This window comes from Aotus nancymaae, unplaced genomic scaffold (assembly GCF_030222135.1).
Source record: "Aotus nancymaae isolate 86718 unplaced genomic scaffold, 86718_ANA_hifiasm-v0.15.2.pri h1tg000025l, whole genome shotgun sequence".
Classification (NCBI taxonomy): Eukaryota; Metazoa; Chordata; class Mammalia; order Primates; family Aotidae; genus Aotus; species Aotus nancymaae.
In genome coordinates, this window is record NW_026988438.1 from 19,669,156 (window position 1) to 19,688,339 (window position 19,184).

Consider the following 19,184-nt stretch of genomic DNA (forward strand, 5'->3'; position numbering starts at 1 on the left):
CGAACCTTCCATATACTCCATGCCATTGACTATCCATGACCCAGTACCACATAACTTTAATTACAATAGCTTTATGGTAGGTCTTGATAAGTATCAAGGCAAGTCCTCCCTTTTTTATGCTATGCTTTCTTTAAAAGCTTCTTTTAGAAGTAGCTTTATGTTTCTAGTTTTAAAAAAAGTTGAAAATACTGTTCTGAGTATTGCATGTTGGTTAAAATTGTGGGTTCTATTATAGAACCTGAGTTAAATCTTTGCTCTGCCACTTGTGGCCAAGAATAAGTTATTTAACTTCTTAGACTAAGTTCTACCCATCTGATAAACAGGGATAATAATAATACCTATATCTCTTGGGATTGTTGAGAGGACTAAGTGACTTAATATTTGGAAAGTGTGTAAGGTATAAGGCCTACCAGATAGTAGGTTCTGAATAACTATTAGTTATCAGTCCTCTTCTTATTAGCTAGCATTTCCCCCTTTGCCTTAAAGTCTTCTACAAACATAAATGATATAAAGGATAGACTGAAGAATTGCTTTATTTAGTGAAAAATAATTTTATAAGACTAAATTTAGTAGCTCAGCATATTGGAAGCTAGAGAATAAAAAGGCTATCGTTTTTTCCTCCTTCATGCATAAATGGATGATGTTCTTGATCTGATGAAAATGCATTGTACAAAATTATTTCCAGAGGAAAATTACTACCAGAAAAGAAGCAATATCTTCCTTATAAAACTTTTTTAAAAACGAATGTATTTCTTTTTCCTTTCTAAGAACTGAAATAAAATACAAACAAACTGGGGCTCTACTAATTTGGTAGACCACATTGGAGTCATTACTTCTGGCTAGAGATCTAGATTTTTATTATTATTTTACCCCTTAAGTTCTGGGGTACATGTGCAGATTGTGCAGGATTGTTACATAGGTATACACATGCCATGGTGGTTTGCTGCATCCATCCCCCTGTCATCTAAACCTATTAGGTATTTCTCCTAATATTATCCCTCCCCAATACTCCCACCCTCTGCTATCCCTCCCCTAGTCCCCCCACCCCCCAACAGGCCCTGGTGTGTGATGTTCCCCTCCCTGTGTCCATGTGTTCTCATTGTTCAACACCCACTTATGAGTGAGAATATGCGGTGTTTGGTTTTCTGTTCTTGTGTCAGTTTGCTGAGAATGATGGTTTCCAGCTTCATCCATGTCCCTGCAAAGGACATGAACTCATGCTTTTATATGGCTGCATAGTATTCCATGGTGTATATGTGCCACATTTTCTTTATTCAGTCTATTATTGATGGGCATTTGGGTTGGTTCCAGGTCTTTGCTATTGTAAATAGTGCCACAAAACATACGTGTGCATGTGTCTTTATAATAGAATGATTTATAATCCTTTGGGTATATACTCAGTAATGGGATTGCTGGGTCAAATGGTATTTCTATTTCTAAATCCTTGAGGAATTGCCACACTGTCTTCCACAATGGTTGAACTGATTTACACTCCACCAACAGTGTAAAAGTGTTCCTATTTCTCCACATCCTCTCTAGCATCTGTTGTCTCCTGATTTTTTAATGATCACAATTCTAACTGGCATGAGATGGTATCTCAATGTGGTTTTGATTTGCATTTCTCTAATGACCAGTGATGATGAGCATTTTTTCATGTTCGTTGGTTGCATAAATGTCTTCTTTTGAAAAGTGTCTGTTAATATCCTTTGCCCATTCTTTGATGGGGTTGTTTTTTTCTTGTACATTTGTTTAAATTCTTTGTACATTCTGGATATTAGTCCTTTGTCAGATGGGTAGATTGCAAAATTTTTTTCCCATTCTGTTGGTTGCCAGTTCACTCTAATGATAGTTTCTTTTGCTGCACTGGAACTCTTAAGTTTAATTAGATCCCATTTATCTATTTTGGCTTTTGTTGCCATTGCTTTTGGTGTTTTAGTCATGAAGTCCTTGCCTATGTCCTGAATGGTTTTGCCTATGTTTCTTCTAGGGTTTTTATGGTGTAACGGCTTATGTTTAGACCTTTAATCCATCTGGAATTAATTTTTGTATAAGGTGTAAGGAAGGGGTCCAGTTTCAGCTTTCTGCATATGACTAGCCAGTTTTCCCAACACCATTTATTAAATAGGGAATCCTTTCCCCATTGTTTGTTTTTGTCAGGTTTGTCAAAGATCAGATAGTTGTAGATGTTTGGTATTACCTCTGAGGCCTCTGTTCTGTTCCATTGGTCTATACCTCTGTTTTGGTACCAGTACCATGCTGTTTGATTACTGTAGCCTTTAGTATAGTTTGAAGACATGTAGCGTGATGCCTCCAGCTTTTTTTCTTTTTTTTTTTTTTGCTTAGTATTGTCTTGGCTATTCGGGCTCTCTTTTGGTTCCATCTGAAGTTTAAGGTGGTTTTTCCAATTCTATGAAGTCAATGGTAGCTTGATCGGGATGGCACTGAATCTATAGCTTATTTTGGGCATTGTGGCCATTTTCATGATATTGATTCTTCCTAACTATGAGCATGGAATGTTTTTCCATCTGTTTGTGTCTGCTCTTATTTTCTTGAGCGGTTTGTAGTTCTCCTTGAAGAGGGACTTCACAAACCCACAGCCAAGATCATACTGAATGGGCAAAAACTTGAAGTATTCCCTTTGAAATATGGCACAAGACAAGCACGCCCTCTCTCACCACTCCTATTCAACATAGTATTGGAAGTTCTGGCCAAAGCAATCAGGCAAGAAAAAGAAATAAAGGGTATTCAATTAGGAAAAGAGAAAGTCAAATTGTCTCTATTTGCAGACGACATGATTGTATATTTAAAAGACTCCATCGTCTCAGCCCAAAATCTCAAGTTGATAAGCAACTTCAGCAAAGTATCAGGTTACAAAATCAATGTGCAAAAATCACAAGCATTCCTATATATGAATAACAGACAAACAGAGAGCCAAATCACGAGCGAACTCCCATTCACAATTGCTATGAAGAGAATAAAATACATAGAGATCTAGATTTTAAGCTCCATGGAGAGAAGGATGTTTATTTGTTTTAAGCCTAAATGTATTTTCAGTAGTTAAAACAGTATCTAGTACCCAATAGGCAGTCATAAATATTTGTTGAATGAATGCATTATAATACTGCCAGCCTAGGCAGTGTTGTAATTGATTTCAGGCTCACACCTGTAATCCCAACACTGTGAGAGGCCAAGGCAGGCAGATAGCTTCAGCCCAGTGGTTCAAGACTAGACTGGGCAACATGGCAAAACCCTCTCTACAAAAAATACAAAAATTAGCTGGGCATGGTGGCATGCACTTGTAGTCCCGGTCACTGGGAAGGCTGAGGTGGGAGGATCACTAGAGCCCAAGAGGTTAAGGCTGCAGTGAGCCATGAGCATACCACTGCACTCTAGCCTGGGTGACAGGGTGAGATCCTGTCTCAACTAACAAACAAACAAAGCATATAAAATATTTCCAGGATTTTTCTTCCTAATTATAATTTTTAGATAGATCTAATAATACAAAAATTTAAATTACATGTATGATTTCTTTAAGTGTACATCAACTCTGACATTGACTAATGTCTGACTTTAAATAAAATCTGTATTTTTCTTAAAACAACATATAAATACACTAATAAGACAGGTCTACATGTTTTTACTTCTTGTAGCTTTAATTAACTTCATTGTTATTTCTATGCATATATTGAGCATTCCGTTGAAATTTGAAGATGAGAATTTTGACAGGAATCTTGAAGGGCCACTCACCTTCACTCTCACACCATTCTAGAAATGCAAGGACTTGAGCATTTCCCTGGCATGACATGTATTCTTCTATTAATAAAGGAGCCACTGAAGACAAAGTGGCAATTGCATGCAGTTGTAATTCTTCATACTGTGCTGCAGACCATTCAATTGTTTTTTGTTTCTCAGGCTTCTTAACATAGGTAAACAAAGCCAAAATAACTTTGCCCTCAATTAATAGCTATGAGAAAGAACAAAGGATACTTTGTTAGAAACATGGCTAAAACTACTTTATTTGATCTAAGTCAATTAAATTTAAAAAATTACATTTTGATGTTTTATTGATGACTATTTCAAAATACTTCCTTTATAAAATAACCCCGACCTATGATAGGTACCAAAAAAACCCAGAAAAATTTAACACCAGTTGGTTATGATTCTCTTTTCTGAGGACCGTTATGCTCTGACAATAATATAAAATATGTGTTAATTTTTTGTCTTTGGTGCTCATATATGTAATTTAGTTACTGCTTATAATAAAACCATAGGAGTAGAATATTTGGGGGCAAATGGTGACATTTCTTTCCTCACTCTCTTTTTAAAAAGGAAATGTATTACAGATTCAGTTGTGTACCATAAAAAATAATTTTGTCTGACGTAATGACTACAGTGAATATTTAAACATGTGCAACAGAACTTACATAAACATTCTACCAAATAAATGTCAGTTAGGTCACAAGCCATGTTTAATTATATGCCTAGTATTTTTAAATTTTATTGACTCTATCATTTTAATAAAAATGAGAAAAAATACACAGCTATTATGACAACAGAATTAATATAGCTGATTCTGATTGATGCATATTTATGATTCACAAGAGAAGAAAACATCATATGCTATATTATATTTAATTTTCTTTTAATTTGGCATTATTCTAAAAACACTTTCCCAAAAACAATTTTTCTAATTCCCTACTAGTCCATGTGAAAAGAATGCAAGATCTAGAGTTGAGAAAACAGGAATAACTACTAGTTCTAACATTATTGTTAGAATTAAGTATATAATATTTCAAAAATACCCTGTGTTGCAAATGATAGTGTACAAATTCATTATTGTTACTAGTAATATTACTGGAACACAAATTATATGACACATAAAAATGGGTGATTTCGCTGCTCACAAAGTGTTTTAAGAAGCTCACCATAATCTCTGCTACTTGACTCTGTTGTTTATAAAATGTTGTTTAATCAATTAAAATTGATTTATAAACTGTAGTGTAAATTTCATTATCTTTATAGCTCTAATTTTAATATTTATATAATACTCTATTAGAATAACAAACCATAATTGATGGAATAATTTTCCAAATGATTTTCCATTTGCATTTTGGAAAATAAATTTAGGTTCTACACAGTATGTGTTTTTTTATCACAAATTATAAAGATATAACTGTAAAGATAATTTTTCTTTTCCTGAGCATTTGAAAATATATATATTCCTCAAAGTTGCATTACTAAGAAAATGCTGAGCTCAGTTAAATCCTCATAATAATTTCGAGGTAGGTGTTATCCCCATGTTGAAGTTGAGCTATCTGGGATTTAGAGAAATCAAATAACCCATTAAATACCACATAGCTAGAAAGTGGCAGCACTGGGATTCTGTCTGACTAAAGCCTTTATTGCTAGACTATCCCATCTTTATATTTTTGGTAGTGATGTTGATAGACTGAATTCCTACTTCGTCTTCATGGTAATCCTTGGAGCTTGGTAGAGTTTTAGGACTAAAAAGAAATTTCACTTAATGCAGTAACTAAACTAACAGTATTGTTAATAATACATTTACTATCACTTTATAGTTTACAAAGCCTTCAACTCAACTTCACAATAGACCTGTGAGCAGAGCTGAAGCATTGTAATCTTTTCTTTACAGAAAGAGGAACTGAACCACAGATAGAAGAGGTAATTTTGCCAAGGCTACATAGCCAGTAGGTGATAAGCCAGAAGTGAATTCACTTCCAGTGTTCTTCAGATTACATCATGTTGTTATGCAGAAAACAACGTATTAAAAAATAGATTCATAGGGAGTCAAAGTAATTAAAGACATTAGGTTCGTGTGATGAAAAAGCAGGTTCATAAGAGTTTGAGATTGGCATCACAGAGGTTAATAATTTTCTCCAGCATTAAATCAGTCCTTGTTACTATGGTCAGAGACAGACTATTAGGCTGGATATGCCTATGTGGAGCTTCTTTCATTTTATGCTCTTTAATTCAAGAGATCTAAATGTATTATTAAATCTCTTAGGTTCTACTATTTTTTCTTTGGTTTATATGGTTTAAATTTAGATACTTAAATTTACTAGCAGATAAGCAAAGAAAAATTTTAAAAGCTAAAATTCAGGCCAGTAAGAGTTTACTACTTTCTATGGTAAATATATGAACTGATAAAAGATTTACAGTCAGGACTTTAAAAAAGTTATACTACAAAGTGAGATAATTTTTATTAATTTTTCTGCCTTGGTTACTCTTTACCTGTATAGTAGGTAAATCTTTACATAAGATCACAATTATGTTGAATAGTAATTTCTTCAACTCAAAATCTTCATAGGAATTAGAAAGCTTAAGTCCTTTTACCAAAATATTTTGACTTTTAACTATGAGGGGAAAAAAAACATGAAATGAAAGCTTAAATGTTGTATAAGACTCATCAAGATAATCATAAGAAGTTTAAAGTTTTATGGTTTTTTTTACCTTCATTAAAGGTAGCAAACAGTATCAAATCCTTAGCAAAGCCACATTCCTAATATAAATACATAAAACAAGAATAAAGATGAATGTATAAGATGAAAGTTAAGATGCAGATGCTCATATTTACTATTTAAGTACATTTATCAAATTTTCCTATTGTCATTCATTTGAATTCATAAAGCATGAATAGCAATAAAAGGTGAAGCAAAAAATAAAAACATATAGCCAGATAAGCTTATTTAACATTAAATAACCCAGATTTATTTAATTTTAAACTTCTGTAGGTTCCAAGAAATACTTTATATTATTCTATGAATAGTCTGTTTAAAATTTGTTAAGGATCCAAAATGTATTAGGTCTTCATAGTTATTTCTGTAATTCATTATCTATACTTCAAATGACACAGTAAGGGAAGAAAAGCCAGTTATTCTCAACAGCCTTTCTTCTTAAACACCTCCACTTCTACCCCAACCATTCTTGTTATATCAAATGTTTGGTCAAGAGATTATAAAGTAGTTCCTACTTAGCATGAAAAGCCCTGAGGAATCACCAGAGTTGCAAACATTTTAGCACGTCAGCATTCCTGTCAGAGATATCCTAGTTGGACTTTGCATATTAGGGACAGTTTACAGGGGCAAACCCTAGGCTTACGAGCTTGTAGTTTTATATTCCTATTACTTTAGGATCTATATGATTTCTTCAGATGGTGAACATATTATTCACTTCAACTTAGATTCGTGAAATTCATCTGAATGTTTTCAAGGACACTAATGAGAAATTATTAACTGACCAGGGACTTGTAGAGAAACATAAAGGTGCACCTATGTTTAGAGAAACATAAAGGTCCACCTATGTTGCAGCTTTAACTAGAATACTATGTAGGACTGTTTCCCTATTTGCACAGTATGAATTCTGTGACTCTTATGTTGGGACTACTTTTTGTCCACTGTTAGTGGGCTGAGGTCTTCACAGCCAGTTCTTTGTAGCACAACTATAACTTACATGCCTGACTTGTGAATACTGTTGCCAAGGATCTCTATTATACAATTTCAATCATTCAGTGATTTTTACATTATAAAATATGTGAAGGCTCAGCTTCAGGTACAGATGAGTAGTAGCTCCAAGAGAAATTCTCCTGCTAGTGACAAATACAACTATCTTGTAACCAAGAGTAAGCAAACACTGGAAGGATGTCAGAATTTTGTAGAAGGTAACTCATGTAGTACATGAGTTTCCCATTTGAAAAAGACTTTTGGCCTGAGAGCAGGCCATAGTCTATACCTTGTGGGAATGTTAAAACTCAGAGTAATCCTGTGGTCTTAGTGGCCTGAAGCCAGAGGACAGAGGCCACCACATCCACTGGAAAGTGAAGAGAAAGGAGAGAGCCAGAGAGAGGAATGCCAAAGTCTGTGTACAAACTCTTCCCAAATATCTGGCTGATGTCTGAACCACACAAGTGCAAAGAATACTCAAGCATCCCAGGCAAGAACTGAATTGAGATTTGGGCTGCCATACCCAAAAGGGATGAGTACTGCCAAGTTAAATGTACAGTCATTAAAAAATAGAATACTCTTCAGAAGAGTATACCAGAATCTATAGTAAAGATGATCATAATAAATAGAAAGATAAGAACTCTCAGAAGTGACACCATAAAAAGGAACCAAAATAAACTCTAAAACTGAAAAATATATCTGAAGCAAAAATGTACTGGATGGGATTAACAGCAGAATGGAGATGACAGAAATAAAAAGAGTCAGTGAATTCAAATGTATAGACTAATACAAATTATCCAATCTTAAGAATGGAGAGAAAAATGATTGAAAAGTAAGCAGAGTCTCACAAACCAGTGGGACAATATCAAAAAGTCGAACATAAAAGTAATCAGAGCCGGGTGCGGTGGCCCACACCTATAATCCCAGCACTTTGGGAGGCCGAGGTGGGTGGACCACAAGGTCAGGAGTTCAAGACCAGCTTGGCCAACATAGTGAAACCCTGTCTCTACTTAAAAAAAAAAAAAAAAAAAAAAAGAATTCCAGAAGAAGCAGGGAGAGAGAATGGGGCTGAAAAATATTTGAAGAAATAATGACCAAGAGTTCTCCAAATCTTATTAAAGACTTAAATTTATATATCCAAGAAGCTCTATGAAATCTAAACAGAATAAATACAAATCTCACCTTAGCATATCATTTTAAAACTGCTAAAAACCATAGAGTGAAAATCTTGAAAACAGTGAGAGAAAAAAATGATATACATAGGGGAACGATGATTTGAAATAATGAATGCTTCTCGTCAGAGTCCAGGGTGCTCACCATTACACCATGGAACCTCACACTGAATACTTCTCATCAGAAACAACAGACTCCAGAAGATAGTAGAATTTTATCTTTGAAATGCTAAACAATTTTTTTCAGCCTAGAGTTTTATATTCAATGAGCATAGATTTTAAGGATTAAGATGAATTAAATATATTTTCAGATAAAAGAAAACCAAGATAATTTGTTGCCAGCAGCTAGCAGATTTGCCCCACAAGAAATTGTAAAGAAAGTTCTTCCAGTGAAAGAAAATGATGCCAGATGGAAACTCAAATCATCAGGAAGGAAAGAAAAGCATCCTAAGTGGAAAACACGTGTATAAATCGTACAATATGAAAAAGACTCCAAATTTCCAAAGGATTGCAAAGAAGAATTGGCAGAGTGATAAGCACACTGGTGACCACCGTGATATTACAGCATAATTTAGCATTACAACAAAATACACAAATATTACAACATAATATAGGACTTCACCCACACCCACCACTTCCACAATTAAAATTAATGTAATTTGATTCATACTTACAATCATTGGTGCTTCAGGATTTTGAGCTATAATTGTAGTGATCACTAATATGTCATTTCTAAGCTGACGGTCATAATGACTAAAACCTCTCATAAACAGATTTTTAAATACTTCCTTCAAAGCCCTAGAAAGTAAAATCATATTTTAAAAACTATATAGTTATGCACTAAATGTTTACATCCCTCCAAATTCATATATTGAATCCTAACCCCCAATGTGATGGTTAGGAGGTGAGGTCTTAGTGTGCTAATGAGCCCTCATGAATGGAATTAGTGCCCTTATAAAAGGGACTCGAGAAAGCTCTCTCGCTCTCTTTCCTCCATGTAAGGATAAGAGAAGTCAGCAGTAGGCAACCCAGAAGAGCACCCTCATCAGAACCCAACCACACTGGCACCCTGATCTCAGACTTCTAGTATCCCAAACTATGAAAAATGACTTTCTGCTGTTTATAAACCACCTAGTTTATGGTACTTTGTTATAGCAGCCCAAACTAAAAGACATACTTTTATGGAAATACTACCTAAATGTCTATGAACAAAATCTCCCTTTTTATATTATTCATTACAACATATTTCTAACCTTTTCTACAGTTCCAAATCTGCCTCTAATTCTCTATGTACCAGATAAGAATACACTAAACCAGACTATTATACATGGTAGTCAAAGTGACAGCTCTATAATACATTCAATCATGCCATTTTCCTTTGTAAAATCATTTAAAGACTACTCTTCGTTCTTAGAATAAAGTACTACTTCCTTAACAAGCCTTATTAGGCCTTTCATGTTGTGGTCCCTGATCACATTGTTAGCATCATCTCTCACCATTGTAGCCTATCCCTCTGCTCTCATCACATTGAATTTTAGTTTTCTGATTTTGCTAATTGTATTTTCATTTGCTCCCCCTCTCTAGGATGCTCTCTGCATGCAAAAATTTTCTGTGTTGCCAAGTCCTATTTGTCATTCAGATACTAGATTTGAGTTCATTAGGAAGAAATTATTCATTCTCCAACTCTGAATTAGGTTCCCTTTGTAATAATATTAGATATTTCTTGCTTTGCTTCCTGGGACCTATTTGCCCTTTTTTATAACAACAGTATCCTTATTTTTTATTTAATCATTTATTCCTTCCTGACTTTTGCTTCTGTGAGGCTGTCTTCAGCTGCCTTTTCATTAAAGCGTTCTTTCTTTTGGCATTAACAAATCACCACGGACTGGGCATTTGACCAGTATTAGACCATTCAGGGCCAAATGGGACTCAATTCAAAGACTTTTCTCTGAGCCTTCAGGATTGCAAGGTTTATCTTCTGCTTGATTTGAGGTTGAGATAATGTGATCCTAGACTTCTTAAGTCTTACTACATAGGCTTGGGTGTGAAGCCAACACCATGGAAGACAATGTAGAGAGATGAGGGACCAAGTCTTAATATCTGCTGATCCCTGAATAAAGCTGCATATGAAACCAGTTTTATCCTTGACTTTGTAGGTAAATGAGCCATAAATTTCCTATATTGCTTTGGTCAGTTGGGTTTTAGTCACTTGCAAACAAAAATGCACCGACTGACCTTCTTCTGAAGAACATGTAGCATCTTACAATGATCTCTTTCATAACATTTAGTATGTTCTCATTTAGTTGTCTGTTTACCTGTCCATCCCTTCTAGCACAATGTAATTCCATGAAAGCAGGGACAATATCTGTATTGTTTTTAGTTGTATTTCTATGGCTTAATACTGAAGCTGGCATAGAGCAGATAATTACTTGTTGAATAAGTGAAGAAGCCACCTGAAGGCTTACTCACATTTTGTTGCTAATGCTTACTGCAATATCTGGAAGATAGTAAGCACCCAATAATAGATTCACTGCATAAATAAATGAAATAGTTCTTCTGAAGTCTAATTTTACTTTATGTATAGACCAAGGTATAACTTAGTGTTAAGAAGCTACTTCAACAGACTTCCACATAGAAAAGTGTGGCCTGTTATTGTGAGGATTCATTTATACCATGGCACAAAAAAAGACATCCTGAAACATAGCCATTACATGAATCTAAAACGTAATTGAACACAGATTCAAACAAAGATGTTAGTTATGTCACTGGCTATCATTTTAAGATTGAAAGAACATTCCTATCTAACCATATACACTTACAGCAAACATTCCAAGTTACTAAGCTGTTGTAGGATTTCTTCTTTTGAAGATTTTTCCAACAAGTTCCAAAGTATTTCTGAAGAACGAAATAAAAGCTGTCCAGAGGGATCTGGGTCATTGAGGTGAGCACAGATTTCAGCGGCTGCCTGTGCTTTCATCATCATGCTACAATTAACTTCTGGAAATAAATTTTAAAAATTATTTGTGCTTTACAGTATTGACATTGTTAGATGGAAACAAAAGTAGTTGACAATGAAGTGTTTAAACTTAATAATATACAAACCAGAAGTTGAGAGATGCTGCAGAACTTTAAGTACCCAAAGTTTCTCAACAAGTTGGTTTTCAAGCAAGGTCATTGCCTGAACCATTGTTTTTGCTAATCCTCCAACTTCTGCCATTTGAATCTTGTATGATGAACTTGCTTGCTGGTAACCTAACAACAATTAGTTAATAAATACGAATAGTTATCTCACGAATGATCATTAAGACAAAAGAATGAATATTATTAAGCAACAGCAAGAACAACTTTTTAAAGTGTATAGAATTTAAGAATTGTGTGGCATAGGAATGGGCTACATTTTTTCTGTAAAGGGCCAGACAATAAGAATTTTAAGTTTTTCAGGTTATAAGGTTTCTTGTCAACTGCTCAACTCTGTAACACATTGTAGAAAGAAAGCAGCAATAAATAGCACAAATATAAGTGGGCATGGCTGTGTTCTAACAAAACTTTGTTTTCAGTAGGCCTAGTTTGATCTGGGGCCCAGAGTTTGCTGATCCCTGGGGTAGCATTTAAAATAGGACCATGAATTTTGGAAACACATCTTAAAATCTAGAAAAGAACAATATTTACTGTCAGTAGATACTTTTTATAATGGAAAATGATTTGATTACAAATACTGAATGTTTTCACTAGTCAATTTCAATATTCAGGTCCAATGTATTACTTCAGTACTTTCAAGGGACAACAATTATGTAGTGTCAGCAATAAAATAAGAGGTGAAAATGTAATGCTACTCTGATAATTGTGAATGAATTTAATGGTATTTTAGGGGAGTTTGATTCTTGGTGATATGTCTTATAAAAATTCCTTCTGTCTTAGCACCTGTGAAACATACTACCTCTCCTTTTGATGCAGGTATACAGGTTTTACCTAACTACATTCTACTAGAAGGATTAAATAAACACCGAAGGGTACTCATTTAACTGAGATGAGGCTTTATTTTTTCTCTTAGTGATCTTAGTTATCGAACTCCCTGACTGATTTTTGAGTTCAGCTAGATTCCTTAACTTTGCCCTAGTTCTGAAGTATCTGTTAGTTTGTCTTATCTTTGTAAATATGATCTGTGGCTGTGGACATGGCCCTGTCTAATGCTGTGATGAGCTCTCTATGATATGCTCTAGCTACTCACTACATGAATTTTAAAAAGCATTTAAAAAGTACAAAAAGGAAATGGCCTATATTTTCATCACTGAGAGATAACATTAACATTTTCATATATTTCTTGTGATGTTTTAATGTATCATACAATTTTAACAACATACTAGTATACAGAATTTTATATTCTATACTTACTAAAACTTTGTATTGTTAGCTTTTCCCCATGCTATAAAATGTTTTCTAAAATCATGATTTTTATTTGCATATCTATCATATGGATGGACCAAAATATACTTTATACTTACTGTATCTTTTTCTATTGCAGGTACATTTTAATAGAAGGATATAATACTATTAAAGCTCATGGACTTAATTCCTGTCTCCAGGGCTATGTCTCTTTCGACTGCTGTACCGAGGACTTTCAGCTGTGGTCCTAGATGTCTGGCCACACCCATCACTTGAAACCAACTGTGTGATAGTGAGAGCGCTGACTCCTAATTTTCAGAGCCTGACCAAATCAACCTCACTTCTTTGTATCATAATACTTCTCTGTCTTAAGTCCTACACCACTTGTCCCTTTTTATTTTAAAGGGCATCCGTATTTTGCCAAGGTTAATTCTAAGCTCATGATCTTTTTTTTTTTTTTTTTTTTTTTTTTTTTTGAGACGGAGTTTCGCTCTTGTTACCCAGGCTGGAGTGCAATGGTGCGATCTCGGCTCACCACAACCTCCGCCTCCTGGGTTCAAGCAATTCTCCTGCCTCAGCCTCCCAAGTAGCTGGGACTACAGGCCTGTGCCACCACGCCCAGCTAATTTTTTTGTATTTTTAGTAGAGACGGGATTTCACCGTGTTGACCAGGATGGTCTCGATCTCTTGACCTCGTGATCCACCCGCCTCGGCCTCCCAAAGTGCTGGGATTATAGGCGTGAGCCACCGCGTACTCAAGACTACAAAAAAGTTTTCTTTTTAATATGGTACATTTATGAGTCCACTGTGTCTGTCAAATTCAAAGAGAAATAAGAATGTTTCATTTTCTAAATACACAAGTTATCACTGAAAGACTACTATAAATTGTACCTGGAATATGCTTCTTTGGTGGTTCTGCATGATAAAAGTCAACAATACACTTACAAATTTGTATTCTCAATTCAGAACTTGGTATTTTCATTAAGTCACCTGCCGGAAAGATAAACAGGTGCTATTTATTAACACTGTCATAAGCTTATTTGTAGAATTTAGGCATAAAATGTTAATAATATGATGATTATTAAAAATATACTCAGAGATTCAAACTGGATCATGTTCAATTTATATACATACTTTTTATACATATGCTGACACATATACATACATATACTGACACATATACATACATATACATATAAACAGTACCCTGGATCCATCCTTATACATTTGGCCCCTCAATCAATTCAGCCTCCCCTTTCCAGGGAGAAAAGAATGATACTTATTGCTGGGCGCAGTGACTCACGCCTATAATCCCAGCATTTTGGGAGGCCGAGGCGGGTGGATCAAGAGCTTAAGAGATCAAGACCATCCTGGTCAACATGGTGAAACCCCGTCTTTACTAAACATATAAAAAAAAAAAATTAGCTGAGCATGGTGGTGCGTGCCTGTAGTCCCAGCTACTTGGGAGGCTGAGGCAGGAGAATTGCTTGAACCCAGGAGGCGGAGGTTGTGTTGAGCCGAGATCGCACCATTGTACTCCAGCCTGGGTAACAAGAGCGAAACTCCGTCTCAAAAAAAAAAAAAAAATGATATTATTAACACAAATGCTAGAACCAGACTGTCTAAGATTAAATCCTGGCTCTGCCATTTACTACCTGTGTAAACTTGTGTCTTAGTTTTCTCATCTATTAAACAGGTATAACAATAGTTATCACATTTAAGAGTGTTGTGAGGATTAAATTAGCTAATATGAGAAAAGGACTGAGAAAAGTGTCTAGCATATTATAAGTTCTTTATGTGTTAGATACTATTATTATTTTAAAAAAATATAGGTTAGTATTTTTCTCCCTAACTAGAGGGTCAGTATTTTTTTGCCTTTAATAATGCATTCTTTGCTTTAGAGACGTTCCAGGTGAACTTTGCTTTTCAATTTGTTGGCAGACTGGGAGATAGTGAATTTTTAGGGAGTTGCCCCACAGGCAAAGGTAATAGTTTTATGTTCAAGCTGTCTGTGTGGGGTTGGTGAATAGGAGGGTTCCTTTTCAGTCATATCTAAACTATACTTAAATTGGCTTCAGCCTGTATTTCAAACTGAATTGCATCTACTCTGTTGAAGTTCTATAAATATGATCCCCAAGGGTATCTGAAAACGATCTGTGTAACTCTGGAAATGATCCAGGTTCTCTGAATGCCTGAGGACAGCTATAGTCAGTCGTATCAGCCTTAGAACTGAACCAGAACTGCTTGGACTCTCTGAGGGAAAAAGATAATCAGAAATTTCTCTTTTGCATTAGCCCTTGCATGAAGCTCATCTCTGGAGGTGGTCAGCAAGTGGGGAGGCAAGTGGACAGGAGGAGGAAGCACAGAGGAAAGCCTGACCCTAGCTTTAGGAGGCTCTGCAAAAGATGCCACTTAAAAAAGACAGTTTTAAGATTATTCTAATTATAAATTTTATTTATGTTTTGGACTGTTCTTTGGAATTGCAAAATAAGTACTTAGGTTTTAAAAATTTTAGGTAACAGGGGCAACAAAGCTTTTCCAAGACTATCCAAATATGCAGGCTTATGATAAATTCTAGGAACTTTCGTCTGCTTTTCCACTGTTTTAGTTCCTGTAAATTTAGATAATTTATCATAGCTTCCTATTTCATCATCTCAGGGCAGAGTACCAATTTCTTCTCTCATCCATTTCCAGAATCTTGTTTCTGCGTCAGAAATATCTATGATTCATTTGGAAGAAAATGTAATACAACTTATTAGTACATAATAGAAACTGGAAGTTATTACTAAAAATCATGAATAGTTTTTGTTCAACATTTCATCTTATATACAGTTATTTTAGTTTAAACTAATGTTTCAAGCCATTAAAAAAAATTAAGAGACAAAACAGCAGTACTTGCAGTCAGTTATCGGTGAAGGAAGCTCATTTGAAGTTAGGAGTTCATACTGTCCTCAAATGAGATAGTAGTGACATGTTCTGCAAGCAGGGGACCAGTCATTAAGCAAAGAACAAGCTGATACTCAGTAAAAAATGGGCCATGTATTTATAATAAAAGTGACTGCCAACACTCTTGGAAGCAATACTTAAAAATAATGGCAACAGGGGTATTTTAAAAAATAATGTTGCCAACAAAAACCATACTTTTTATCTGTTAATACTACCATGTCCTCTTTTGGGTTAGATTCTCATTGTAAATTTCCACTGATGATAGAGAATCACAGAATTAAAAATTCCCATTATTTCCGAACCTGCCTGCTTCCTAGCTGTTTTTCTTTAATGCCCTGCCCCGGCCCCATGTTTAACCTAATCTCCACAACTCTAGGTCACAGAGTAGGTGAATTCTAGGCAATTTTTTGAAAGTAACAAAAATTAAAATCCATAAAACCTACTGAGATATAAAAGGGTTAGTGTCTATGTTAAAAATAAAAATGCTTTTTTTCTTCATTCTAGTTAAATCTCTAACATCTTTCTGTATGGAGTATAATGTTGGGAACATAACTCTTCAGTAAATATTTTTAAAAATGTGTTGGATCAATTGTGTATCTTTTATTCCTCCTGTACAAATAAAGACCTAAACTAATAAGTATAAATTTAATGTAGGATTTGTTTTGGGAACATGCTGTCATGTCCCAGGAGCTGACTCAAAGAGCTAGTGTTTCCCTTATCTAATTTCCTAGGAAATTGTTTTCTTTCTCAAGAAAATCAAGCGATAACCCATATATAAATGCCTACCCTTTTATGATATTTTTCGTATTTTGTGTACAAAATACAGGCATCTGCATCTTTATGTGTATTATGCTAAAGTTCTTAATATGCTATCATTTTATGATTTGATTTAAAATTTTAGATCATTTAATGAATAATTCTATGATTGTAGCATCTAAGTATTAGAGTTCAAAGTTGAAGTGTTTTTGTGATTACTTAAAAAGGGGGATCCATACTTTCTGATACAAAAATAGTTAACAAACATTTCATCAAATTAAATAATAATTCATTAAACTAAATAATCAGCCTGTCCTTGTATTTAAAGAACACAGATTTTTACTGGTATCATGAAACACCTGAGCAGAATACAGTACCAGAATTATCACCAAGCACACTGTGATTAATTTCCTACCAGAAAATAAGAGAAGATCCTAGACATGGAGAAGGAGTTCTCTTAGTCAAACTTGAAGAAAATAGATATTTCTTTGTCTGTAGAACCTGTCATGTGTTACATCCATCTTAAGGAAATCTTAACTTACCCAGAAGTGCAATTGAATTAGCAGTATCTTCAGCATAAGTTATTTCATCCGATACTTTCTTTTTCAAAAATGGCAAGCTTCAATAAGAATAGTAAAAGTAATTTTTAATAAAATATTTGATTGAAGCATCATTCGTAAATGGGGGAGATTTCATTTCTAAAGAATAAATTAATAATAATATTCTATTCTTTAGCCCTGGGGAATTGACAACTATTAATTACTAGTTGTAATACATAGTATTATACTTTAATAGTATTATAACTGTTTCTGGGGCCCGGCATGCTGACTCATGCCTGTAATCCCAGCACTTTGGGAGGCCAAGGTGGGCAGATCATGAGGTCAAGCGATTGAGACCATCCTGGCCAACATGGTGAAACCCTGTCTCTACTAAAAATACAAAAATTAGCTGGGTGTGGTGGCACACACCTATAGTCCCAGCTGCTCAGGAGGCTGAGTCAGGAGAATCACTTGAACCAGGGAGGCATGGGCTACAGTGAGGCAAAATCGTGGCACTGCACTCCAGCCTGGCAACAGAGGAAGACTCTGTCTCAAAAAAAAAAAAAAAAAAGTTTCAAATAAACTGACCAAAAAAAATTATATTAATTATAAAAATTAAGAGATGGATGTAAAAGGCACAGGTTAAGGAAGCCATTTTGCATCACTTCATGAATAAAAACTTAGGAACCCTCTTTCTCTTTGAGGTCAAAATAGTAATTCTATCAAAGTTAGTACAACATTGGAAAATCTGATACAAACCATAGATTTAAGCTCACTAATAACTTAAAAACTGGATAAGAGCCTTTCCTGAAATTTCCAAAACTCTAGCCAAAATCAAATAATTTATTCATTCTTAGAGATCAGTGCCTTTTTCCTGATTAGCTGGGTTAGTTATTAACCACAAAATAACAGAATGCTTTTGCAGACATTAAGGCATTCAAGTTTACAAATATTATTATATTAGAATTGCATATCATGCCATTATAACAAAGTTATTTGATAGTAACTTATTCATAAATCTTAAAGATCCAGCACATAAACCTGGGTCAATCTAAATTTCAAAGGAATTATAAAAGTTATTCTTAAATATATAAACTATCATGACATTTCATGAATTCAAAATGTGAACCTCCTGTGCTATTTAAAGTACAATATATCCTATATAGAGAGGACTTTAAATTCATGTTTTTCAAGAAAAACTAAACAAGTGGTTGAAAATGGCAGTAAGAACTATCGCATGAGGATGTATTAATAGCATATAAGACCAATTTGAATTTAACGAAATATCTGAAGAGCAATCTACAAAAAGGACAATTTTATAAATGCCACAGAAGTTCATTTCTAGTGTTTGTCAGAATTTGTCATTTGAAACAAATAATGTATATTTGTTATCCAGCTGCTTGTTGGACTAAAGTGAAGGATTCTAAAACTAGTACTTTTTGTCAAACTTTTTCCTTTTCTAGCAAAGGAGACAACCTATAAGATAAAGCATCAGAAGAATTTTCAGCCAAAAAGGTTATGAAAAAATTAGCATTATACTTCTTTTCTTTTTGAGATGGAGGATCGCTCTGTTGCCCAGGCTGGAGTGCAGTGGTGCGATCTCCAGTCACCTCAACCTCCGCCTCCCGAGTTCAAGCGATTCTCCTGCCTTAGCTTCCTGAGAAGCTGGGATTACAGGCGGCTGCCATCACACCCAGCTAATTTTTGTATTTTTAGTAGAGACAGGGTTGCACTGTGTTGGCCAGGCTGGTCTCAAACTGCTGACCTCATGATCCACCCCCCTTGGCCTCCGAAAGTGCTGGGATTACAGGCGTGTGCCACCGCGCCTGGCCAGCATTATAGTTCTGATGCAATGAGAAAACCATACTACTTGGAGGCCAAAACGGAAGCCTTGACATTATTATTCTATTTTCATTGTTTTTATCTTC

The 19,184-nt window shown here is 34.8% G+C and overlaps 1 protein-coding gene across 3 annotated transcripts in view; it reads right to left on the reverse strand.

Annotated features, from left to right (window-relative positions):
* The window catches only part of CFAP69 (cilia and flagella associated protein 69), a 62,330-nt gene that overhangs the window by 23,677 nt on the left and 19,469 nt on the right, over positions 1-19,184 (reverse strand). For 2 of the 3 annotated variants that reach the window (XM_021674222.2, XM_064380411.1), the window contains 8 exons: positions 17,260-17,336; positions 13,907-14,005; positions 11,735-11,884; positions 11,452-11,629; positions 9,307-9,430; positions 6,472-6,520; positions 6,253-6,374; positions 3,748-3,964 (listed from right to left, as the gene is read on the reverse strand). In XM_021674222.2, coding sequence (XP_021529897.2) covers positions 3,748-3,964; positions 6,253-6,374; positions 6,472-6,520; positions 9,307-9,430; positions 11,452-11,629; positions 11,735-11,884; positions 13,907-14,005; positions 17,260-17,336 — 1,016 coding nt within the window. The remainder of the gene's footprint in view (positions 1-3,747; positions 3,965-6,252; positions 6,375-6,471; positions 6,521-9,306; positions 9,431-11,451; positions 11,630-11,734; positions 11,885-13,906; positions 14,006-17,259; positions 17,337-19,184) is intronic. The other variant, XM_021674223.2, reaches the window with a different exon arrangement.